This window comes from Pan paniscus, chromosome 2, assembly GCF_029289425.2.
Source record: "Pan paniscus chromosome 2, NHGRI_mPanPan1-v2.0_pri, whole genome shotgun sequence".
Classification (NCBI taxonomy): Eukaryota; Metazoa; Chordata; class Mammalia; order Primates; family Hominidae; genus Pan; species Pan paniscus.
In genome coordinates, this window is record NC_085926.1 from 119,476,201 (window position 1) to 119,503,416 (window position 27,216).

Consider the following 27,216-nt stretch of genomic DNA (forward strand, 5'->3'; position numbering starts at 1 on the left):
GAGGTAGGCAAATAGGAATGGGAAGGAAGAATCTCACTCTCTTCCCTCAACTCTTTTTAAGCATATACATGTAATCTGCATATTCTGTAAGTAAAGTAAGAGAGAAACAGGATAAACGTCTCTGATGTCAGCTGTAGGAAAAATCCAACAAATTGGAAGTTTTGTTTTTTTTTTAAAATCATCAAAATTTTCAGGGCTTAAAAGAAAGGCTGACCAATGCCCTTCAGGGATTGTAAATGGGTCATTTATTACTGGTGCTGAGACTGAAAGCTGTTCCAATAGCCATGCACATCTTCTTAAGTATTAGTGGAGCACGTGGCCACCCAAGCTAAAGATTATATTTCCCAGCCTCTCTTATAGTTGGGGAATGTAATCATGTGAAAGTTCTGGCCCATTGTATGTGAAGAGAAATACTATGTGCAACTTCTGAGCAGCGGCCTTAAAGGGCAGGGCATGCTCTTTGCTTCCTCATCTTCCCTTCCTGATGGCTGAAATGCAGATGTGATGACAGAGACTGGACTGGCCATCATATACCGAGGATAGAAACTACATTGCTGAAAATGTTAAAACAAAATAGAAGACTAGGTCCCCGACACACTACAGCCATCATATAAGGCCTAAATTACAATTACATCATATAAGGCCTAGAATAGAATTTTACTGTTATATGAGAAAGAAATTAACATCTATCTTGTTAAACACTTATTGTATTGGTTTTTGTTACAGCAGTGAATTTATATTCTAACTAATCCAGATACCAATAAATTACGGTCAATTTTTGGTATTTGTGGTAGTCATGTTCTATAAAGCTGCCACGAACACAGAATACTGAACCCTTGCTGCCAAGGAAAATAGATGATTAGGTTCCTGCAAGCCTCTAGTAAAAACGTTTTCATCACTTCATCAATACAAAACCTTGTTTTATGCATGTTTCTGTTTAAAGACATCTTATTTAATGTACATAGTTGTTTACATTGAGCTCCAGCCAACAGCATTATAATTCATGCCTAAAGAAAACTTATCACATATTTTCTCCATAAGGCACATCACAGCCTTAAGGCACTAGGGAACATTAGATACCATTTCAGTACTTTGCTTGGGGGTCATGTTAAACAGCAAAATCACCAACTAAAAGCACAAAAATGTGAAAAATATGGCACTAACTAGCCCATTAAAAAGAAGCTTGTTCACAGTATAAGAGCTGAAACAAGAACGCAGAGCTTTGGCTTGTTCAACCACAGCAGGGAAAGTGTGCTTGGAAAGATTCCAATTTTTCGCAGATCTGCATATGTCCACAAAAGCCCCAGAGGTATTATTTCGGGATTCTGAATAAATTCTGTTAAGGTGGAAAATTCAAATATGGAATCCATGAATAATGAGAACTGACATATTTGGGGACTTCATGTGACAAGTCAGTTTATTCTAAAAGTTACTTCCTCAGTGTACTACCCAGCTTCCTCTGCCCAGAATATCCATTTCCCATCCACTTTCCTTATTCTCCTGGATTTCCTAATTTCTCTTCAGTAGCCACAGAACTGTTTGCCTTTTTTTTTTTTTTGACATATCTAATAAAATACTGGAGTCAATTATGTCCTAGAGTAGAAAGATGACAATTATGTCCTAGAGTAGAAAGTGGCAGGGAATGTTCCTCCCAAGGTTCTTCAATGTTAGATGGCTGATAATGATTTAGTTACATATAATGATACAGCACGTTAGAAATAAAATTTGCTGCCGTTTTGACATTTAATTCAAACAAACCTCTTCCTTACTGCTTAAGACAAAACTTTTGTTTGGATTGCTGGTAAAAACAATCATAACTTGCTGATACAAGGTAAAAAAAATGAAAAGGTGTTTTTTCAGAGCCAGCACCAATTTCGAGAAAAAAGATGGGATGTCAAGTTCCTATTCCCAAAGTGTGAGGGTGCACCCCAGCATCCCTGTCTGATTTCTGAGACCAGTCACCTAAGTTGAACTAACATCTGTGAAAATTAATTAGTGCTAAAGAGTAGACTACACCTAGAAATTAAAAATCATCTTCCAGCTAAGTCATAAGAAGTCATCTTGATTTACATAATACTAAATCATTTTACTGTATACAATACGAAAGAAAAACTGAATTCAACATTTGTAGAAAATCAACAGTTGATTTTATATATATATATATATATATATATATATATATGAAAATTACGCTGGGCGCGGTGGCTCAAGCCTGTAATCCCAGCACTTTGGGAGGCCGAGGCAGGCGGATCACGAGGCCAGGAGATCGAGACCATCCTGGCTAACATGGTGAGACCCCGTCTCTACTAAAAATACAAAAAAATTAGCCGGGCATGGTGGCAGGCGCCTGTAGTCCCAGCTACTTGGGAGGCTGAGGCAGGAGAATGGCATGAACCCGGAAGGCAGAGCTTGCAGTGGGCCAAGATCGTGCCACTGCACTGCAGCCTGGGCAACAGAGCGAGACTCTGTCTCAAAAAAAAAAAAAAAAAAAGAAAATTATAACTCATACTAACTATAAATATTAAGTGAATCCAAAATGATGACACTAGTGCATTGGATAATAAAGAAATACAGCATGATGAGAAACAGGTTGCCAGACACTAGTCAAATTTCAAGTAGACACTGTCCTTCAGCAATGCTGCTACAATTAAATTCAAACTCACTTACCTACTGTGTCCACTCCTTTCCTGCCAGCACGACCAACCATCTGCTTATAAGTAAGAATATCTAGAGGTCGACCACCAAAAATAGGGGTTCGAATAATCACACGACGTGCAGGTAAATTCACCCCAGAAGAAAGAGTAGAAGTTGCCGCCAAGACCCGAATGAGACCTTGACGAAAGGCTCCTTCAATGATATCCCTCTCCTCAAAAGTAAGACCTAAAAAAAGGAGGTTTTTATATATTTATTGATATATAATGAAAATATTATACGTGTTCACTTACAAATGGATTTGAGAGTCTGCTTCAAGTCTCTAAAGATTTTTGAAACTATTGTTATGACTGTTGACAAAGGAGTCATCACAGTCTATCTCTTTAACAGCATAATCTGGCCGGGCGCGGTGGCTCATGTCTGTAATCCCAGCACTGTGGGAGGCTGAGGCAGGTGGATTGCTTGAGGTCAGGAGTTCGAGACCAGCCTGGCCAACATGGTGAAACCCTGCCTCTACTAAAAATATAAAAATTAGCTGTGCATGATGGTGGGTGCCTGTAATCCCAGCTAATCAGGAGGCTGAGGCAGGAGAATCACTTGAACCTGGGAGGCAGAGTTTGCAGTGAGCTGAGATCACATCACTGCACTCCAGCCTGGGCAACAGAGCGAGAAAACAACAACAACAATAACAAAAAAAGAGTAGAATCTGCTGCCTCTAGTATACCTCTATCTTATTTTCTAGACCAGGGGTCCACAAACTTTTCCTGTTCCTGTGGAAAACAGCAGGTCTCCGCTGCAACTATCCCACCCTGCCACTGTGACATGAAAGCAGCAACAGAACAAATGGGCATGACTGTGTTCCAATAAAACTTTATTTACAAAAACAGATGGTAGGCTAGACTTGACCAGCAGACTGTAACTTGCTAACCACTGTTCTAAACAATGAACTCCTTGTGGGTAGTGATATGCCTTATTCATCAAGATATCTTCAGGGCCTATGCATCACATTGGTCAGATATACCTCTGACATAAGTATGTGATGAACAAAAACATGAGTAAATGAAAAACAGTGTATAGAATATATATTTAGCTGGCTCATTTTCAATTTTATTTAAAAATTTAAAGGGCTGGGGTTCTAGTTTTAAAATTAAGTGATGGGTACACAGGTGTTCACTTTTTTAGTATGCATCATAAATTACATACAATGTAAATTCTGTGTGTGTGTATATAGTAGTTTTCCCCCATCTGTGGTTTTGCTTTCTATAGTTTTAGTTACCCAAAGTCAAAAATATAAAGAGGAAAATTCCAGAAATAAGCAACTCATAAGTTTTAAATTGCATGTCCTACCACCCAGGACATGAATTATCCCTTTATTCAGTGTATCCATGCTGTATACACTACCGGCACTATATAATGTGACTATATAGGAAAGAACATAGTATATAGAGGGTTTGGTACTATCTGTGGTTTCAGGCATCCACTGAGGATCTTGGAACATATTCCTCACAAAGGACTACTATATACCATATATATATATATATATATATATATATATATATATATATACCCCCTCACACACACACATTTCTAATGCATTTAAAAGTTTTAACATGCTATGAAAAAACATCATATATGTGGGGCTGGTACTATCTATGGTTTCAGATATCCACTGGGGGTCTTGGAACATAGCTTCAGTGAACAAGGGGAGACTACTATATACAAATAAGTAAACTGAAACAGGTTCGTTTTACTCTTGTTTAATCTATCACACAATTTCGCTCTGTCACCCAGGTTGGAGTACAGTGGCACGATCTCGGCTCACTGTAACCTCCGCCTCCTGGGTTCAAGCAATTCTCCCTGCCTCAGCCTCCTGAGAAGCTGGAATTACAGGTGCGTGCCACAACGCCCAGCTGATTTTTGTATTTTTAGTAGAGATGGGGTTTCGCCATGTTGGCCAGGCTGGTCTTAAACTCCTGATCTCAGGTGATCCACTTGCTTCGGCCTCCCAAAGTGCTGGGATTACAGGAGTGAGCCACCACGCCCAGCCCACACAATTTCTTAAAAAGAAATCTAAGGATATTAAGTGTGTTTAACAAGAAATAAATGTACACAAATATAAAAGTTAAGACAGTATGAGGAATTTTGGAGGTTTCTTAATAACAGATTATAAATATGAAATACCTGCATGATGAAATGCTACTCCCCATGGTACAGTTTTCTGTAATACAGAGTCCAGTCCTGAAGGCAAACGTCTTAACTGATCCATCACTTCCAGGAGTTCTTTTTGTTCCAGAATTACTGGTGGGCATTCAGAGGGTTTCACCAATCCTGTCACAAAAAAATTATCAACACCATTTGCTTCTAACTCAGCTTCTTTAAGTGTATCTGTCTAAATCATAATAGAGCTGAATAGCAGGGGAATGGTTCTGAAACTGCTGCATGCTATATAATCCCCTGGAGATCTTTTAAGAATACTGATGCCTGGTTCTTAATCCTGGACATTGTTATATAATTGGTGTGGGATGTGACCTGGACATGAAGAATTTTTAAATCTCCCCAGGCAATTCCAATGTGCGCCAAAGTTTAGGAAACTGTGTAAGGGTAAGACCAAGCCCACAGGAGGGGATCAAAGGAACCTGCTGAGGAAGCAGAGTATTACGGATACTGATTACCACTCAAAGCCCCAAAATCAAAACCCTTGCTCAAGGTGTGTACCACCAACCAGCAGTAGCAGTATCAGAGGGTTTCACCAATCCCGTCATGAAAAAGCCTACTCCTCTGTGAAATTATTCTTGCCTCTTTGGCATTAATCTGGTAGCTAATTAAATAGTACCCTCTGTTTTTTGTCTTCTCCCCCAGTAAGAGCTTAACGTTTTTTTGAGACAGGGTCTCACTCTGTCACCCAGGCTGGAGTACAGTGGCACAATCCCTGCTCATGGCAGCTTCGACCTCCTGGGCTCAAGCAATCCTCCTACCTCAGTCTCCTGGTTAGTTAGGACCAGACACACGAGCCACTATGCCCAGCTAGCATTTTTTTTTTCACTTGTAGAGATAGGGTCTCCGTAGGTTGCCCAGGCTGGTTTCAAATTCCTGGGCTTAAGCAATCCTCCCACCTTGGCCTCCCAAAGTGCTGAGATTACAGGCATGAGCCACCACCCAGCCTTAACTTTCTTATATGCAGTAAAAGCTTTACATACTTATATGTTGTCTTTAAAAATTTTCCAGACTTTTGGATTTTTGAACTTGTAAAACTTTTCATAAACAGTAAATATATGGCTGGGCATGGTGGCTGACACCCGTAATCCCAGAACTTTGGGAGGCCAAAGTGGGCAGATCACTTGAATCCAGGAGTTTGAGACCAGCCTGGGAAATGTGGCAAAATCCCATCTCTAAAAAAAAATACAAAAAAATTAGCCAGGCATGGTGGCATGCACCTATAGACCCAGCTACTCGGGAGGCTGAAGTGGGAGGATCACTTGAGCCCATGAGGTAGAGATTACAGTGAGCTGAGATCATGCCACTGCATTCCATCCTGGACAACAGAGCAAGACCCTGTCTCAAAACAAAAATAAAAACAAACAAAAAGGAAAATAAATAAATGTATGTTCTAGAATTATTATATGTCAGTTGAAAATAAAAATATGTATATTTAAATATGTACCTTATATTTCATACATTTTTAAATTTTTAGGTAAACTTTTTAAAAAATTTTAAGGAATCACAGAGAGTTGCCAATGTTTTCTTTTGCTGAGGGCAATTAATTTTTTAAAACCTTATCTATCAATATTTTTACTTCAAAAAAAGACACTTAACATTAAAAAATGAGTAGGAATAATTTCAGAATGTAAACTGCAGCTTTATAAATAATGTGCTGCCTTGTCTTTATTTTTCTGATAAAAATCTCATCATAGACCAGGCTCCAGTCCAAGCAGGAGCATTTGGGAACCACTGCTACAACCAAGATAACAAAATCTCAAGAAAAGAAAATGATGATGATTCTGGTTATTAAGGATTATAAATGGCCATGGTAAAATGTAAGGAAATAAGCTAACCCGGTGTAGAAAGTACCAGTTAAGGGGAAACTGGAAGAGATGATACACTGTTAGACAACAGCCTAGCCAATATAAACTTCAGGCAAAGTTTACTTGTTAGAGCTAGGCTTGAGATTTCCATCACTTATCCTCATGATGTGACTGGTATAATTAATTAATAAAATATCCTAATATTCTGTGACTAGAACTGGTCCCTGTCTTCCTTGTATTTATCTTGAGCACCACAGACTAGTAAAAATAGTGAGGCAACAGTGTTCACTCTAGAATCAGTAAAAATATATACTATGATTATAGCCATTAGTATATACTAGATCACCATCTGGCAACAAAAAAGGAACAAACTGATAAATTAACAACCTGGGTGAACATCAATCACACCAGGCTGAGTGAAAGCAAGCTAGATACAAAAGACACATACATACTGTATGACTTTATTTACGTGGAATTTTTAGAAAAGCACAAGTAATCTAAAGTGACAGCAAGCAGAGATCAACAGTTGCCTAAGTCTGGAATAGAGGGAAGAGACAGCAAAAGAAAAGAGAATATTTTAGGGTAATGAAAATGTTCTAGGTGTTGATTATATTATGGTTAAACAGATGTATGCATCTGTTAAAATTTATCATATACATACAAAATGGGTACATTTTCTTATAAATAATACCTCAGAGCTTATTTTAAAATACATTTGTATATACATGCATGTGCGTGTATATTTGTGTATAAATACACACACACACACACACACACACAAACACAGAGTTGACTGTCAAACAACACAGGAGTTAGAAACACAGAAACCCCCAGTCAAAAATCTGCACACAACTTGACTTCCCCAAAAGTTAACTACTAATAGGTGGTGTCTCACAACTGTAATCCCAGCACTTTGGGAGTCCAGGGCGAGTGGATCACGAGGTTAGGAGATCGAGACCATCCTGGCTAACACGGTGAAACCCCGTCTCTACTAAAAATACAAAAAATTAGCTGGGCGTGGTGGTGGGCACCTGTAGTCCCAGCTACTCGGGAGGCTGAGGCAGGAGAATGGCATGAACCTGGGAGGCGGAGCTTGCAGTGGGCCAAGATAGCGCCACTGCACTCCAGCCTGGGCAAAAGACCGAGACTCCGTCTCAAAAAAAAAAAAAAAAAAGAAAACAAAAAAGAGAAAATACATTTACTATTCATTAACTGGAAGTAGATCATCATAAAAGTCTTCATCTTCATCATCTTTACCTTGAGTAGGCTGATGAAGGAGAAACAGAAGGGGTTCATCTTGCTGTCTCAGGGGTGGCAGAGGCAGAAGTGGTGGCAGTAGAGGCAGGCACGCTTGGTGTAACTTTACGCAAATACATTATAATTTCTGCCTGTTTTTGCTTTTTCATTCTCTAAAAATGTTTATATACGGTACCAATCCTTTCGCCATTTGCTGTCGTTTCAGTGCCGATATCATAGAAGGGTCCGTGCCATAAAAAAAGTCAGAAGCAGTCTTGAATAATTAGAATCCTGCCAAATTGTCTAATGTCAACTTGTTTTCTGGTACTGCTTCTTCTGTGTCTTCTTACTCATCATCTGGCACTTGTTTGGAAGCACTCATTTCCTTCAAGTCATCTTCTGTTAATTCCTCTGATGTGGTGTCTACTAGCTCTTGAATTTCTCCAAGATTCATATCTTGAAACCCTTTACCTCCACCTTTTTTTGCCATTTTCACAATCTTTTTCATGATTTCGTTCATACCTCCACCTTTTTTTGCCATTTTCACAATCTTTTTCATGATTTTCGTTCAAGACTTTCACAAGGTTCTATCGGGGTTCTCTTCCATAATGTTGACAGTCCTTTCCATAGAGTACAGTGCGTAATGAGCTTTAAATGTCCTCATGACCCCTTGATCTACAGACCAAATTAGAGATGCTGTGTTTGGGGGTAAGTAGATCACTTTGATGCCTTAAGTGTTGAACTCAAGGGGTTCTGGATGGCCCAAGGCATTGTTCAATATCAAAAGAAAGTGAAAAGGCAGTCCCTTACTGGCAATGTATTTCCTGACTTCAGAAACAAAGCATCGATGAAACGAATCCAGAGAAAGGGTTCTCACTCTCCAGTCCTTCTTGTATAACCAAAAGACTGGCAACTAGTGTTTATCTATTCCCTCTAAGGCTTGAGTATTAGCTGTTTTATAGACATGAGTAGTCCTGATCATAAACCCAACTGCATTTGCACAAAACAAGAGTTAGCCTATCCCTTCCTGCCTTAAATCCTGGTGCTTTCTTCTCTTTCTTACTAATAAATGGGTTCTTTGTGGCAATTTTTTTTCTCAGAATAGGGCACTTCCATCTGCATTAAAAATCTGTTCAGGCAGATATCCTTTCTCCTCAATAATTTTCTTAATGGTATCTTGGAACTCATCTGCAGCCTCTTGGTCTTGCATCTCCTGTTATCTTGACATTTTTTCAAATTCATACAAATCACCAAAAAATTTTCCAATATACTATGTATTGAAAAAAATCCACATATAAACCTCTTTCTAAAATTATCCAACCATCTTTTGCTGGCATTAAATTCTCCAGCTTTAGATCCTTTTGCTTTAAGTTGCCATATGGACTTCATTTTTTCTCAAATCATAGTAGAGTCTATAGGTATGTATTTCTTCTGTGTGTGTGTGTGTGTCTCTGTATGTGTGTGTGTGTGTGCGTGCGCGCACGCACGTGCATCTGTGGCGACAGGATCTCACTCTGCCACCCAGACTGAGCTAAGCACAGTGGCACAATCATGGCTGACTGCACCCTTTACCTCCCAGGCTCAAACGATCCTCCCACCTCAGCCTCCCAAGTAGCTGGAACTATAGGCACACATCACCACACCTGGATATTTTTTTTTGAGATGGAGTCTCGCTCCATCGCCCAGGGTGGAGTGCGGTGGCACGATCTCGGCTCACTGCAACCTCTGCCTCCCAGGTTCAAGCAATTCTCCTGCCTCAGCCTCCCAAGTGGCTGGGACTACAGGCATGCCCCACCACGCCTGGCTAATTTTTATATTTTTTAGTAGAGACAGGGTTTCACCATGTTGTCCAGGCTGGTCTCAAACTCCTGACCTCAGGTGATCCGCCCACCTCATCCTCCCAAAGTGCTGGGATTACAGGTGTGAACCACCATGCCCGGCCTAATTTTTTAACTTTTGTAGAGATAAGGTCTCACTATGTTGCCTATGCTGGTCTCAAACTCCTGGACACAAGTGATCCTCCTGCCTTGGCCTTCCAAAGTGCTGGAATTATTGACATAAGCCACCTCACCCAGCAGGTATGCCTTTCATATAGTGATCCTGCAGCCACATAAAACTGCATTTTCAAAATCAGATGAAGAAGTATTTCATAAAATGTGCAAAGCTGCAGCAATAGCTTCACAAATTTCCTTCCTTTTTTACAGTAGTACTTAAGCTCGATGCATTTATCTTAAAATAGTAAATGCAGCTGCAGACCTCAACTTATGGTACATAGCAAGCAATTCAATTTTTGCTTAGAATGCCACTACTTTTCTCTGCTTCTTCAGAACACTTCCAGCATCACTAGTGGCACCTCAAATTGGTCCCATGGTATTATTCAAGGTTTACAGTACTGCACTAAATATGATGAAAAGTACATGAGAAACATGATAAATTACTTTTTACTGCAATATGAAATTTATGAGACACAAACTGCTCATATGAAGGTGATAAGCGTCATATTTTAAGTGCATACTTACAACACGTGAGCTCACTGCAACAGCAGCAGGAGGTGGCTATAAAATTATTACAGTAGTAGTACAGTATATACTAGTTAATTTTATGCAGTTATGATTTAACACTGCCTCTTTACATTTGTTTACATTTTTCTTCTGTGAATGGGGCCATGTATGGTCTGTGTCTGTGTGCATAAGTTTTGATAAATATTTATTTATTTATTCGAGAGAGGGTCTCACTCTGTCACCTAGGTTAGAGTAAAGTGGCGTGATCTCGGCTCACTGCAGCCTCCACCTCCCAGGTTCAAGTGATTCTCCTGCCTTATCCTCCCATGTAGGTAGGATTACAGGTGCCCGCCATCACATCCAGCTAATTTTTGTATTTAGGAGAGATGGGGTTTCACTATGTTGGCTGGGCTGGAAATTTTAATTTTTTTTTTTTTTGAGATGGAGTTTCGCTCTTGTTGCCCAAGCTGGAGTGCAATGGCACGATCTCAGCTCACTGCAACCTCTGCCTCCCGGGTTCAAGTGATTCTCCCACCTCAGCCTCCCGAGTAGCTGGGATTACAGGCGTGCACCACCACATCCAGCTAATTTTTTGTATTTAGTAGAAACGGGGTTTCACTATGTTAGCCAGGCTGGTCTCGAACTCCTGACCTCAGGTGATCCACCCTCCTCAGCCTCCCAAAGTGCTGGGATTACAGGCATGAGCCACCACGCCTGGCAGAAATTTTAATTTTTAATAAAAGATTTGGGCCGGGCACAGTGGCTCATGCCTGTAATCCCAGCATTTTGGGAGGCCAAGGCAGGAGGATCACTTCAGATCAGGAGTTCAAGACCATCTTGGCTAACATGGTGAAACCTCGTCTCTACACAAATACAAAAATTAGCCGGGCATGATGGCGGGTGCTTGTAATCCCAGCTACTGGGGAGGCTAAGATGGAAGAATCACTTGAACACAGGAGGCAGAGGTTGCAGTGAGCCGAGATTATGCCATTGTATTCCAGCCTAAGAGACGGTGCGAGACTCTGTCTCAAAAAATAATAATAAATAAATAATAGATTTGTGTATATTTTAAGGTAGTATGTGATAAAATAGACTAGTATCTACATATGTTTTAGGCTACATGACATACCTTTTTCTTTTTGTTTTTTAATGTTTTCATGTTTCTAGGCTACATAGCTTGTCAGTTTTTTCAAATTAACACAAATCACCAAAACATTTTCTAATATATTATGTATTGAAAAAAAATCCACATATAAATGAACGCACGCAATTCAAACCCATGTCATTCAAGGGTCAACTTATACATATGTATGTATGTGTGTATGATTCTTTTCAGAGTTACACATTCCTTTGGAAATATAAAGAAAGATATGGTTACTTTCCCCAAAGAAATGTCTACATGTGAAGTTTTGCATCCAATTTAGGGGCTCCAAAGATCAAACTCTTAAAGCCCATGGATCCCTGATAAAGAACTATAGTATATACCCAGTATTCTAAAAATCTAAAGCTGATTAGTCTAAGCATGTGTGTGTATACATAGTCTACACTAGGGACGGAATATGATTAGAATCACAAAAGCACAGCTTGGTAAAAAGGATACCACCTAGTGGGCAGGCAGTGACAATGATGAACAAAAGCCATGTTTTTGCTAATATAATCACTACCATTACTTTCAAGCAAATGTACTAAGCATGAAGACTTTCCTTTCCATCCATAACTCACCCTCAGCTTGATGATGTAGATTATAAAACTCTCGAGCAATGATATCTGCCAGCTTCTCACACCATTTCTTTGATGGACAAAAAAGTAATACTGAATGGTTATCACGAATCGTCTCATAACATAAACTAACAACATGGTCCTCATCTCCCTAAAACAGAAAGATAAATAACCACTTTAGTGGTACTTTCAAAAGATTCTCACATCAGTTTAAAAGCACTCATTTTCCTTTCTGGGGAAGCTTTTTTCATTCTTTAAGGCATAATGAAAATCAGTTACAAAGTCAATAACAAAAGAAAGGAAAAAAAAGAAGAAAAAATAAACTCCTAATGATGAAAGGTGAAAGAAATACTTACTATTCATTCAACTAATATTTACTGAGCTCCAACCCTCAGGCAATGGGAATACAATATTGAGTAAAAAGAAAGTCAAGATCCTAATAGTCAAGGGGTTTATAGTCTCACCAAGAGACACATTAAAATACAGATGTCCTCAACTTAAAATGATTGGACTTTATGATTTTTTTTATTTTACAGTGGTGCAAAAGCAATATGCACTCAATAGAAACCATACTTTGGGTGCCCATACAACTCTTCTATTTTTCACTCTCAGCACAGTATTCATTAAATTATAAGATATTCAACACTTTATTATAAAACAGGCTTTGTGCTAAATGATTTTGCCCAACTATAGGCTGATGTAAATGTTCTGAGAACATTTAAGGTAGGCTAGGCTAAGCTATGATATTCAGTAGGTTAAATGTATTAAAGGCATTTTCAACTTACGATGAGTTTATCAGGATATAACCCTATCATAAGTCGAAGAGCATCTGTACTAAATAAATAAATATAAAATACAACAATAATATATACCATTAAAAGAGAGTTTTACGGTGTTTTGAGGCCTCATATTTGACAGAAAGATCTGAAAGAAAAATTGTCCTGAGAAAACAATTTAGCTGAGATGTGAAGGTGGGGAAACATTATCTCAATGAAAGGCAACACATTTCAAATGAACAAAAGGGCACGTGTGAATCCACTGTGGTGGCCCTGCAAGTTCTCCATACTGGAAGTATGTCAATGTATGTATTAAAAACTGGATTAATGCATCCATCTATTCACTCATTAAACAAATATTTACTATTTGTCAAATATTGTTCTAGGTACTGGGGATGGAGCTGCGAACAAAGCAGAAAAAAAGCTCTACCCTCATAATGTTTCTACTCCAGTAGGAAGAGATAGATAATTACAAATATGAGGTAAGTAAAATACATAAGGGACAGGGCGCAGTGGCTCACTCCTGTAATCCCAGCACTTTGGGAGGCCGAGGCCTGAGGTCGGGAGCTCGAGACCAGCCTGACCAACATGGAGAAGCTCCGCCTCTAGTAAAAATACAAAATTAGTTGGGCATGGTGGCGCATGTCTGTAATCCCAGCTACTCGGGAGGCTGAGGCAAAAGAATCGCTTGAACCCGGGAGGCGGAGGTTGCGGTGAGCTGAGATCGTGCCATTGCACTCCAGCCTGGGCAACAAGAGCAAAACTCCATCTCAATAATAATAATATGTTTGGTTTTGAAAAGTGCTAAGGGAAAAGAAATAGAGACCATGTAAGGGAGAACACTATAATTTAGACAAGTTGGCCAGGGAAGGTCTAAGATGGTGACATTTGAGTAAAAAAGTCCAAAGATGAAAGAGTAAACCACACTGATGGCCCTAAGGGGAAAGTATTCTAGAAAAAGAGAACCTGAGGCCAGAAACTCTTGTTGTATTAAAAAACAGCAGAGGCCAGTGTGAAGGAAGTGAGAGGGAACATAGTAGATAGAGCACTAAGAGGGGTGGGGGATGTAGATCATGTAGGACCTCATAGACTACTAAGAAGACACTGGCTTTTATTCTAAATGAAACAGAAAGCCACTGCAAGTTTCTGAGAAGAAGGGTAACATGATCTGATGTTCATTTTAAATAGATCACTAGCTCCTGTAAGCACAGACTGAAAGGGACAAGGTCAGAAGCAGAGAGAACAATTAGGAAATATTTCAATAATCCAGGTAAGAAATATAAGTAGTTCAAAAGGGTGGAGGCACAGACATGGTAAAAGAAGAAAAAAATTAACAGGAGAGCAAATGAATGTGTTCACACATAAATGTATTGAAGTAACCAAGGCATAGCCAGGCGAAATATGGGGCACAGAGCAAAGCAAGCAAGATTCCATACCAAGTATGCAGAAGCTACAAATGCATACCTAGGTAGTTAGTGAAACACATGAATTTCCAATTCTATTTCCAATTCTAAAATGACCCTTAGCTGTTTTAGTACTCAGAGGCACAACTCTGCACAAAAACAGCAGATGCCTCACTCCACCAATGTACATGAGTCAGTTCTTTAACCTCAGGATTAAAGTGTATTTGGGAGTATGGGAGGGTACTTATTTATCAAGTAACTTTCTAGATGCCAGATAATTTTTAAAAATCATATTTAATTCTTACAATATTCAAGATAGGGATTATAATATCCTATTTAATAGGTGAAGATATGAGGTTCAGATAGGTTTTGTGATTCAACTACTATCTCAGCCATATCAAGTATCTCTATTAAGTATCAGAGGTAGATCTATCAGACTACAAAAATAATATTCTTTTCACTCTACTATATATTATACCTACCATTTAACAAAAAAGTTAATCTTGCACACTAGCAGTGTAAACTAAACCATAAGAAAATCTTTTCCCAGTAAAAAGAAAACGCTACAAGATCAGTTATTTTTTTTAAATGTTTATATTATATATCAGGAAACAATTATTTATTTAAATTAAAGGTACAACTACATTTCCTCTCTCACCATCACCGCCAATATTTTTTTTGGTGGGGGATGGAGTCTTACTCTGTTGCCCAGGCTGGAGTGCAGTGGCATGATCTCGGCTCACTGCAGCCTCTGCCTCCCATGTTCAAGCAATTCTCCTGCCTCAGCCTCCCATGTTCAAGCAATTCTCCTGCCTCAGCCTCCCGAGTAGCTGGGATTACAGGCGCCCACCACCACACCCAGCTAATTTTTGTATTTTTAGTAGCGACAGGGTTTCACATGTTGGCCATGATGGTCTCTAACTCTTGACCTCAAGTGATCCACCCGCCTTGGCCTCCCAACATGTTGGGATTACAGACGTCAGCCACCACACCCAGCTCACCACCAATTCTTTAAGAGGAAACCAATTAGCTTAATATTAATCCTAATGTATATGTAACTCCCAATTACATCATTCAGAATTTGTTAGCAATTTGCTAGAAAATGAAATCAAACACACAGATAAAAATAGTAGTGATGTACACATATTGATTTACCTTCACTTGTAGCATGGGCTCAAATTCCCTCACAAGTTTCATTGAAGAGTCATATATGGAATTTCCAACTTTTACTGACTCCAAAAGCGGTACAGGGCGAAAGTCGGTATGGTAGAGTTCAGCATTCAACCAGGAAGCCACAAGCTCCAAATTAGGAAGGGTAGCACTCATGCCAACGATTTGCACAGCATTAGACAGAGAACTGGCTAGATCTGCCTGACTGTAAAAAAACAAATGAAAAGAACATTAAAAGATATATAATACATTAATAATTAGTGTTGCTAACAATATGCTTGGTTATGCCCTTTGGTACACACATGCATACATTTCTTTAGGATATATACCTAAGAATAAAATTACTGAGCCACAGATTACTGAGTCACAGAATATCTTCAATTTTAGTAGATAATCCCACATTGTTTTCCAAAGTAACACCTCCACAATCTGTGTTTTCTATTGTTCCATAATCTTGTCACCACTTGGTATTGTCAATCTTTTTAATGTTGGCAGTTATAGACAGTACGTGGTAGTATTTCTTTTTTTTTAGACAGGGTCTTGCTCTGTCACCCAGGCTGGAGTGCAATGGACCTGTCTCGGCTCACTGCAACCTCCGCCTCCCAGGTTCAAGTGATTCTCCTGCCTTAGCCTCCCAAGTAGCTGGGACTATAGGTGTGTACCACCACACCTGGCTAATTTTTGTATGTTTAGCAGAGACAGGGTTTCACTGTGTTGGCCAGGCTGGTCTCGAACTCCCGACCTTGTGATTTACCCACCTCGGCCTCCCAAAGTGCTGGGATTACAGGTGTGAGCCACTGTGCCCAGCCAGTATTTCTTTGAAGAAGTAATTTACAGTTCCCTGATAACCAATGAGACTACTGAGCATCACTTCATGTATATGAACCATGTGGATACCCTTTTTTTTTTTTTTTTTTTGAGACGGAGTCTTGCTCTGTCGCCCACTCACTGCAAGCTCCGTCTCCTGGGTTCCTGCCATTCTCCTGCCTCAGCCTCCCGAGTAGCTGGGACTACAGGCGCCCACCACCACGCCTGGCTAATTTTTTGTATTTTTAGTAGAGACGGGTTTTCACCATGTTAGCCAGGATGGTCTCGATCTCCTGACCTCGTGATCCACCCACCTCAGCCTCCCAAAGTGTTGGAATTACAGGCGTGAGCCACCACGCCCAGCCAATACTGTTTCAAAAGCCTGTTTTTTTGTCCATTGATATAGTGGGTTGTGTTTTTCTTATTCATTTGTAGAATTTTTAAATGTCTGGATAGTGAATTTCCTCTTTCATTTTTTGCTCTGTTTTTATTAGTTTATCAAGCTTTCTGTTGCATTATTTTACTTTTTTTTTTTTGAGACAGGGTCTAGCTCTGTCACCCAGGCTGGAGTGCAAAGGCATGATCTTGGCTCATGGCAACCTCTACCTCCAGGGTTCAAGTGATTCTTATGCCACCTGAGTAGCTGGGATTGCAGGTATGCATCACCACGCCCAGCCAAATTTTGTATTTTTAGTAGAGACAGGGTTTTGCCATGTTGGGCAGGCTCATCTAGAACTGGCCTCAAGTGATCTGCCTGCCTTGGCCTCCCAAAGTGCTGGGATTACAGGCATGAGCCACCATGCTTGGCCTTTTTTCTAAGTTATTGGGATGGATAATTAAATAATTGATTCTCAGTCTCTCTTCCTTAATAATATATACACTTTATGCTATCAATTTCCTTTTAAAAACAACTTTTGCTGCCCTTCACAAGTTTTGTTAAGAGATATTTTTATTATACTTTCAGTTCAAACTATTTTCTAACTTCTGTTGTGATTACTTTTTTGATCTAAAAGTGTGTCAAAAATGTGTTTATTTCTAGTCATGTAGACATGTCCTAGTTATGCTTTTCTTATAGCTAAATTCACTGTTGTTAGAAAATAAATGATATGAATCCATTAAAATATGTTAAGACTTGCTTTATGGTCCAGCATATGGAAAACTTTTTGATAAATGTTCCATGTGTAACTCAAATGCACAGGTACTCTGCTGTTTTGAGGTAATTGTTCAATATATATCCATTAGGTCAAATTTGCTGATTATATTAATCAGATTTTCTATATCCCTAGTGATTTGGGATATAGATGGTTATCTGCTTGTTCTATCACAAGAGAGATGTGTTCAATTCTCCCTTAACTGAAAAGAATCTATTGAGTACCCAGCACAATGACTAAAAATAGACCAACACCAACACACATCAGTATGAAATTTCACAGCACTGTGGAAAAAGAGGAGTGCCTAAAAATTCCCAGACAGAATTTAAAAAATTGTTTACAAAGGATGAAAAACCATCATAGCACTGAATTTCTCAATAGCAATGAGAAAATGAAGTAATGCCTTGACAACTCTGAAGGAAAAGTATTTCTAATCTTGACTTTTATACCTGGACAGTCCATAATTATGGAGGCCGGGCACAGTGGCTCATGCCTATAAACCTAGCACTTTGGGAGGCCGAGGTGGGTAGATCACCTGAGGTCAGGCATTCGAGACCAGCCTGGCCAACATGGTGAAACCCTGTCTCTACTAAAAATACACAAATTAGCTGGGTGTGGTGGCAGGCGCCTATAATCCCAGCTACTCAGGAGGCTCAGGCAGGAGAATCGCTTGAACCCGGGAGATGGAGGTTGCAGTGAGCCGAGATCACGCCACTTCACTCCAGCCTGGGCAAAAGAGCGGAACTCCATCTCAAAAAAAAAAAAAAAAAAAGAAAGAATTATGAGGCATTTTCAGACATGCAAGTTCTCAAAAAGTTTATACCTATGTGTGTTCACTGAAATAAAGTAGAAGTTCCTGGAAGATATTCCCACCAAAATGAGATGGTAAATCAAGACAGACATATGGTCAAAAAATTGGTAGGGGGAAGGGAATCCCAAGATGATTGCTATATAGCACATATATAACAACTTGAAGGGCTTCAGGAAAATCTTCAAGAAGATGACTGGCAGAATAGCAAATGTGGTAGAATACACAACTGGGGAGGAGGCTAGGGATAAATTAGCAGTAAGTATCTGGAAAACCAAGCCATCAAACAAAAAAGACAGTTATTAATTTCAGAGAAAACAAAAAGTTGTTTAGAAAAGCAAAAGTAATCATATTACACTATAGCCCAGTTACCAATGTCATTTATATAGTCATAATAGTATAACACTGAATAATGATCTAAGCAAAATCATAACATAACTATATTTGAAGAATAGGAAGATAATGAGAGGATAAGGAGAGACTGTAGAGAAGGGAGAAGATTGGGTAGTGGTTAGTAAAAAATTTAAAAGAAAGCTAGATCTTCATCTTTCATAGTAAAAGTCAAGATATAAGGTCTGAAATTTAAAAAATTAAGTAGCCACAATTAGAGATACTGCTGTAAATATTTTTAAAAAGCTAGAAGAGTTGAAAGGTAGTTGCCTCTGAGAAGTGAGGGCTAAAAAAATAATATTTTTTTCAAAATTAGCCTGACTACTTATATATATATAGATGACAAATACAGAAACTAGATTTTTAAAAATCTATAATAAAAATGTATACATTGAAAGGTGAGCAGTCAGAAAATTAAGAATGTTTACACAGTAATCTAAAATCAGTTGCAACCTGAAATACTTTTTCTGTTGTTGTTACAGACATGGTCTTGCTCTGTTGCCCAGGCTAGAGTAAAGTGGCACAATCATACCTCATTGCAGCCTGGAACTCTTGGGCTTAAGTAATCCTCCTGCCTCAGCCTACTGAGAAGCTGGGACTACAGGTGTGTGCCACCATGCCCAGCTAATTTTTTTTATTATTTATAGAAATGGGGTCTCACTGTGTTGCCCAGGCTGGTCTGGAACTCAGGCTCAAGTGATCCTCCCACATCAGCCTTCCAAAGTGCTGGGATTACAGGTGTCAGCCACCATGCCTGGACTGACTTCTGGAACAAAAACAAACTACTATCCATAAGTTTTCTCAATAAGAAAAATATTACACTCCCTTAATTTATTTAACTCATACTTATGCATTTTTCAGACACTTTCTCAACATTGTTTGAAATCTCAGGAACTCAGTTATTTCATGTACTTACCAAGATGCTGATTTCCGAGTAATATAGCAAATCTTGGTCAGCAAAAGTTCCAGCAGATACCCTCGGTGAGAGTCTCCCAGCATATGTAATTCATCCACAACCACCATTCCTAAAAAGATTTTCCAGATACTAGGTTTTTACAGAATGTCACATCCATGAAGAATTTTTTTCCAACCTTTATTTCACTCTATTTAATTTCCTTTATATCAACTTTTATTTTAGATTTGGGGGTACATGTGAAGGTCTGTTACCTGGGTATATTGTGTAATGCTGAGGTTTGGATACAAATGATCCCATCACCCAGGTACTTAGCAATAGTACCCTATTATTAAATAGTTAGTTTTTCAACCCTTGTTCCCTTCTAGTAGTCCCCAGTTTCTGTTGTCGCTATCTTTATGTCCATGAGTACTCAAAGGTTAATTCCCACTTACGAGTGAGAACATGTGGTACTTGGTTTTCTGTTCCTGCGTTAATTGGCTTAGGATAATGGCTCCAGCTGCATCCATGTGGCTTTGCTACAAAGGACATGATTTCATTCTTTTTATGACTGCGCCAAGAAGACATTTAAAAGACTCAATATCTTTGAAATAAGATATTGAGATGCCAATTCTTGCCTCCAGAAGTAGATAATAGACAAGAGAAAAACAAATGGGACCTAGAGAAATCACAACGGCTCCACTCATTCCATCAAAAATAGCAATAGAAAGTATTTACTTATTTTCTAACTTTCTTACCTAACAGATCCATCTTATTTTCCTCTATGAGGCGATTGATCAGACCATTGGCTCTCTCAATTGTGCAGACTGCAATATCCAATGAAGAGAAATGCCTTGATGGAGAGGTGCTGCCCATATAACCGTCTACTTTTATTCCTACTTCCTGAAACAGACTCTGAATTGAGTAAAAAGGAACAATACAGGTGAAAAAACTTGAAATTCAAGAGTTATAAACTGGTTCTATCCCAGAACATAGACTTAAGTATCTAAAGACATCTACCAGATTACTGTCATCAGTTGTTTCTGGCCAGGACACACTGGTTCTTTTTAGATCATACACTAAAAATATAAAGTTTAGAACTGACAAAACTGTTAAGAGTCAAATAAAATTATGCCATTTTAATGACAGCATAATAATCTAAAAACTTCTAAGAGCTATTTAGAGGAATTAAAATTGGAGAAAAACTACCTTAAGCACTAACATTTTTAATCTAATAAATAGCAAGAAACTAGCTATAACACTTAAAGAAACAAATTTATACTTCATGAGGAAAATAGTCTCATTATCCTACTAATGACCAATTTTTTAATGTAATTGGAAGAAAAGTTTTTAAAAGTCAAATTCAGTGGGACTTTTATAATAATTTTTTTTTTTTAGTTTAACTTTTAACTAACATACCTTTCAATAAAAAGGATCCTTTCATCATTTCGTTACTTTGGGTCTAAGTTGAGTGATGTTACCATGTATGACCAGCTTTGTTGGCTATTGTGCCTCTGAAATAACTATTTAAAAGATTTATAGAACCATAGAAATTTAGAGCTATTCATTCAATAAAATTTTCCTGAGTGTTTACTAAGTTAACCCACAGGGCTAAGGGTTAACATCCTAATTTTACGAATAAAAAAACTGAGGCCCAGCCGGTTATATGCCCGGCCTAAAGACATAGTTAGTGGCAAAACTGGGACTAGAACCCACATTTCTTTAACAATCAGTATAACAATCTTTCCATTTCAAAAGCACATATTTTTCACTGCAGAAATCACAACAGTAAATTTATTCCATTTAATAAAACATTGTATTTGTGAAAATGCCCTAAAAACTGTGAGCATCTTATTGATGTAAACTACTATCAGTCATTTTTGCAGAACAGAGGAACAGATAACATACCTGGAGCTTTACCTAAGCACCAATGGATCTTGACCTTCATTCCCTAAATATTCCTAAATAGTCCTCAATTAGGGCAGGATACACTTCCTTAAACACTCTTTCCTTTCTATGCTTCAGTCTAGTCCTACTGTTCAGTTAAATGCTGATTCTTAATGTGCATGTTTATATGCTAGTTTAAGTATTCTGTTTATTTCCTAAGAAAAGGTTTACAAATTTTTACACAATTTTCACCAATTATTCTTTTGATTTGATGGCCCCTTCTCCTTAATGCAATAATAATTTTCTTTTAATTTCCTTCTGTAAATTTTTTTTAATTTTTTTTTTTTTTGAGACAGAGTCTTACTCTGTTGCCCAGGCTGGAGTGCAATAGCGTGATCTCGGCTTACTGCAACCTCCACCTCCCAGGTTCAAGCCTCAGTCTCCCGAGTAGCTGGAATTACAGGTGTGCGCCACAACACCCAGCTAATTTTTGTATTTTTAGTAGAGATGGGGTTTCCCCATGTTGGCCAGGCTGGTCTCGATCTCCTGACCTCAGATGATCCGCCCACCTTGGCCTCCCAAAGTGCTGGGATTACAGGCGTGAGCTACCACACCCAGCCCCTTGCTGTAAATTTTTAATGCTTTTGGCAGTAGCCTCTTAAAGCTACATAGGGCACAATGAAGAAACTTTGTTTTCCACTTGCTTTTATAATTCTATTTCAAATGAATGAAACCAAGACTGCCAATAATGAGCCTTTCACTATTTCAAACTTAGTAAAAAACATTACCTGGAGGTAGTATTTCTTCTCTTTAGCCACAGAAACAAAGGGAAGAATAAACAAAGCTTTCTTCCGCATTTCCAAAACCCGCTTCAAAATAAGTAATTCTGCCACAAGAGTCTTCCCAGCACTTGTAGGAGCTAAAACATGATTATTCCACAAGATTACAAGAAAAAAGTAATATTTGGTACAATTCATTAATAAATGTTTTAAGCCATGTGTAGTACTACAGAGCCTAAGGCTAACCGATCACTAAGGGCCCAATAGCACTTAAAATCTTTATACCCTGAAATGCCCTTTACTTTAAACCACCTGTCTTAATAGTCTCAACTAAAAACAGTGTAAATAAATCTTTATATCAGCAATATGATGAATACTACTGAGTACCTAGTTTATACCTAAAGATCCTTTCCTTTAAGTACCAAATGGGTAAAAGGCCTGCTTTGAGGAAGTAGATGAACAATTTTATTATGATAGGAGCTATGATCGAAGTTGAAGAAAAGGGCTGGGCATGGTGGCTCATGCCTGTAATCCCAGCATTTTAGGAGGCCAAGGCTGGGGGATCACTTGAGGTCAGGAGTTTGAAACCATCCTGGACAACATGGTAAAACCCCATCTCTATTACTATAAAAATAACAACAAAAAAAATAGCTGGGCGTGGTGGCGGGCACCTGTAATCCCAGTTACTCAGGAGGCTGAGGCACAAGAATCGCTTGATCCTGGGAGGCAGAGGTTGCAGTGAGCCGAGATCACCCCACTGCACTCCAGCCTGGGCGACAGTGAGAGACTCCGTCTCAAAAAGGAAAAAAAAAAAAAGAAGTGGAAGGAAAAAAGTTGCAAGGAATCTTATGGAAATGAAACTGAATTTATGAGAAGGTAAGGAAGAAAGCAAGAGGAGGCCAGGGTGGTGGCTGACACCTGTAATCCCAGCACTTTGGGAGGCCACGATGGGCAAGGTGTTGTATGTCTGTAATCCCAGCATCTTGGGAGGTTCACATGAACCCAGGAAGAGGAGGCTGCAGTGAGTTGCAGTCACGCCATTGCACTCTAGCATGGGTGATACAGTGAGACTCTGTTCCAAAAAAAGAAAAAAGAAAGGAAGAGAAAAGGAATGCCATGCCTAAGAAACAGCATATGGTACAAAGGCCTAGAAGAAAGCCTGGCATGTTCAGATGACACAGAAGGTAATTTAGTAAGCATGGAGTATAAAGTACCCCAGGGGTATAAAAGAAGAGATATGAAAGTGCCACAAGAAAGGTTTATAATCCCACCATTTAAGGAGTTTAAACCTTGTCCTGAAAGCAATGCAGTGTGACTGATGAGTTTTATGAAAAGGAGTGACAAGATCATATTTGTACTTTATAAAGATCACTTTGGACTGGGCACAGTGAATCATGCCTGTAATCTCAAAACTTTGGGAGAATCACTTGAGCCCAGGAGTTCAAGACCAGCCTGGACAACACAGTGCCACCCCCATCTCTACAAAAAATTTAAACAAAAAATTTTTTTAAAAAGACCACTTTGGGGCCGGGCGTGGTGGCAGGCGCCTGTATGTAATTCCAGCTACTCCGGAGGCTGAGGCAGGAGAATCACTTGAACCCGGGAGGCAGAGGTTGCAGTGAGCTGAGATTGTGCCATTGTACTCCAGCCTGGGCAACAAGAGCAAAACTCCATCAAAAAAAAAAAGACCACTTTGGCTGCAGGAGCAGGGCAAGATCAGAGGAAAAGAATGAACTAGTTTCAAAGCTATTGCATAATCTAGAAGATGATAATGAGCTGTACCAGGTAATGGACCTAAAAACAGAAAGGAGTCAGAAGCAAGAGATATATGAGGTAACAGACACCAGGACTTGGTGTTTAATTGTATAAGCTGGTGACCAGAGTTCTGAATGATACCCAAGTTTCAGTTTCAAGCAATTGAAATGGTCAAGCAATTATGCCACTGCCACTAACTATGACTTCTTAGCATTTACAAGTATTTTATTTTTTGTAATGCCTTTTCACAATACAAGTACTTTCTATGTGCCAAAAACTGTTCTGAGCTTTTATATATGAAATAATTTAATCAACTCTAAGTACTACCGAGGCACACATACTCACAAACACATACACACTCTCTCACTCTTCCTAAGTAATCTGTGAGGCTGCATAGCCAGTAAGTGATAGTTTTCAAATCCAACCAGTCTAATTCCACTGCCTGAACTTATATCTGCTGATAATTATTTAATTCGTCCTTACAGCCATAATGAAAAATCTGTGTGACTCATAATTTCGGAGAAAACTGACACAAAGGAATTGCATCTTACCAAATGATTAGATTTAAAGTCAGTGTAGTAAGCACGCGTTAAAAATTGTGTATGCCATAGTTGCCCATGAAAACCCATATAGGGCCGGGCATGGTGGCTCATGCCTGTAATCCCAGGACTTTGGGAGGCTGAGGTGCGTGGATCACCTGAGGTCAGGAGTTCGAGACCAGCCTGACCAAGATGTGAAACCCCGTCTCTACTAAAAATACAAAAATTAGCTAGGCATGGCAGCGGGCATCTGTAATCCTAGCTACTCAGGAGGCTGAGGCAGGAGAATCACTTGAACCTGGGAGGCAGAGGGTGCAGTGAGCCGAGACAACTCCATTGCACTCCAGTCTGGGCGACAGAGCAAGACTCCATCTCAAAAAAAAAAAAAAGAAAACCCATAAAAATTTTATATAAAGTATATTACTTGTTGTTTGTATATACAACCCTGTACAAACAGGTCAATCTATAGCTGGGCACGGTGACTCACACCTATAATCCCAGCACTTTGGGAGGCTAAGGTAGGCAGATCACTTGTCAGAAGCTCAAGACCAGTCTGGCCAACCCAGTGAAATCCCATCTCTACTAAAAATACAAAAAAGTAGCTGGGCCTGGTGGCGCACACCTGTAATTCCAGCTACTTGGGAGGCTGAGGCAGGAGAATCACTTGAACCTGGGAGGTGGAAGTTGCAGTAAGCCCACATAGCGCCACTGCACTCCAGCCTGGAGACAAACTCTATCTCAAGAAAAAAAAAAGGTAAATTAACAAACATATAATGATAATGCTCATACCCTGAAAAGCAACCAGGATCAAACAGGGGAAGGGCAGATTTACATCTCCCATTGCACACTCACTGGGATATATGTTTGTTGAGAATAATGGCAGGCAGAATTGCCCACTCTTTAAATTGTCATTTTTCTTGCTTCCCTCCACCCCAGTCAAACAATAAAACTTTTGTAATTTAAATATAAATAATAAAACTCCACTTTTCACACATATTGTACGATTTTCTCTAGTTATAAAGCACTGCCTCATTCACCTTTTAAACGAACCACAACTACCTCAATAGAGTATTCTTTACATTCATATCTTAAAAATAGTAATTAGTTTACATAAATTTGGATACCTGAATAAACTAAATTCTTTCCTTCCAGGACTTGTCCAAGCAAAAGGCACTCTGCCTGCCATTCAAACATCTTTTTTACACCAAAACTGTGGTATTTTTCCAGAACTGCTTTAGGAAGTCCCCAGTTTGCCAATAGTAGCTTGTCTATTTCGTAGTCAGGAACTGTAGGCTTGCATTCTCCTTTTAGGAAAAAGAAAAAATTAAAATTTAATTTACTTCTAATATATGAGTTTTACAGTTAGCCCTTCACCGTGTGTTGGAATTCCTATGTGTTGAAATGAAGCTCTTTAAAGCACATCCTGACTTCAAGAATCTTATGAGAAATTGACCATGTATAGAAAAGTAATAAATTGTTATTTACTGCATATAATAAAAATTCCTTAAAAGCCTCAAACGAACAAAAAAGCGTGCAATACACAGTAGATAAAGAGTGTTGGAATTACGGGTGTAGTTGGGGGAGGAGGGCAATATGCAAGCATTACAAAGCTAAGTTAGGTGAGTTTCTATTTATAGTAAGTTTTAGTTCCATGACGACTGCACAACTAACGATTTTTAAAAACTGGGTCGACATCCACGGGACACCCAACCAATCTCATTACGAATCCCTTCCAGCCTTCCCCTGGATGCCGAACAGCCTGTGCCGTACTCCAGGCCCAACAATCCTGTCTTAAGGGTCTGTAAGGAGTACTGGGTACTACGAGGAACGAGCCCCCCAACAGATGATGGGATGAAGCTAACTAGGAAGTTGTTTCTGTAAAGGTCGAAAGATCCAGAAGCCACGTGAACATTAATACCAGGCGATCACTGAAAACACGCGTATGTCTGAACAGAAAGTGACCTGCCACACCAGGCCCCAGTCACGGAGAAGGGGAGTAGAAGCCCAATAGGGTATGCAACGAAGCAAGCCCCGTGGGGTGAGGACACCTCCCGACCCATGGCCCGGCGGAGCTGCCCCCTTTGCCCGCGGCCTCCCGGGTTCCTGGAGCACCTGCAGCTGCGGCCGACTGACGGCCGCGGTCCTTCAGGCAGCGACCCAGGCCGGGCGGCGGGCTCAGCACGGACCCGGAGAGGAGCTGGGGGCTGTCACTGTTGTCACCGCCGCTTCCCGAGAACGAATCTGAGCCTGATTCTGAACGCCGCCGTTTCCCACTCCGACGCAGAAGATTCATGGCAAACCCTTCTCGGCCGATCAGGGCAAGCCACAGTCCCAGCGTCCTCCCTCTCGGGAGAACCCTGGCCTGGCAACAGCTGCGGGCATCTTCCCGCCAGTCTTCAAACTCAAACCTCCCGGCCCGCCCCGGAACCATAGAGTTCTCCGTGGCTTAAGTAACCCGAAAGCCATAGACTCGTGGGGAAGGAGCGGCTCTCGCTGGCGTCTAAGACTTCCGGCCTCCAACGTCCTGGTTGGTTAATATGAGAGCTAGATTAAAGAGGAAGAATACAGAATCTATAGTTATAACCATACTGACCTAAAAGCCTTCCTTCTCTTTTTGTCCATTTCTGGTTTGAATAGGAAGGCCATGCTAACTTCATAAAATGGGCTGCCCATAATAGGTAGATCAGGGAAGTAGCTCTTCTTAACGTATTGGTATTCTGTAAAAAATT

At 39.6% G+C, this 27,216-nt stretch overlaps 1 protein-coding gene across 5 annotated transcripts in view; it reads right to left on the reverse strand.

The window, feature by feature from the left end:
- The window catches only part of POLQ (DNA polymerase theta), a 112,421-nt gene extending 85,432 nt beyond the window's left edge, over window positions 1-26,989 (reverse strand). For all 5 annotated transcript variants that reach the window (XR_004670681.3, XM_063602904.1, XM_024928398.4 and 2 more), the window contains exons 1-9: window positions 26,600-26,989; window positions 25,612-25,791; window positions 22,203-22,333; window positions 20,286-20,442; window positions 19,552-19,660; window positions 15,465-15,684; window positions 12,134-12,281; window positions 4,834-4,980; window positions 2,668-2,880 (exon numbers count right to left, since the gene is read on the reverse strand). Coding sequence is in view for 4 of the 5 variants with exons in the window: in XM_063602904.1 (XP_063458974.1) it covers window positions 2,668-2,880; window positions 4,834-4,980; window positions 12,134-12,281; window positions 15,465-15,684; window positions 19,552-19,660; window positions 20,286-20,442; window positions 22,203-22,333; window positions 25,612-25,791; window positions 26,600-26,918 (1,624 nt within the window). In the remaining variant the exon portion in view is untranslated. The remainder of the gene's footprint in view (window positions 1-2,667; window positions 2,881-4,833; window positions 4,981-12,133; window positions 12,282-15,464; window positions 15,685-19,551; window positions 19,661-20,285; window positions 20,443-22,202; window positions 22,334-25,611; window positions 25,792-26,599) is intronic.
- Between the last annotated feature and the right edge of the window lie 227 nt (window positions 26,990-27,216).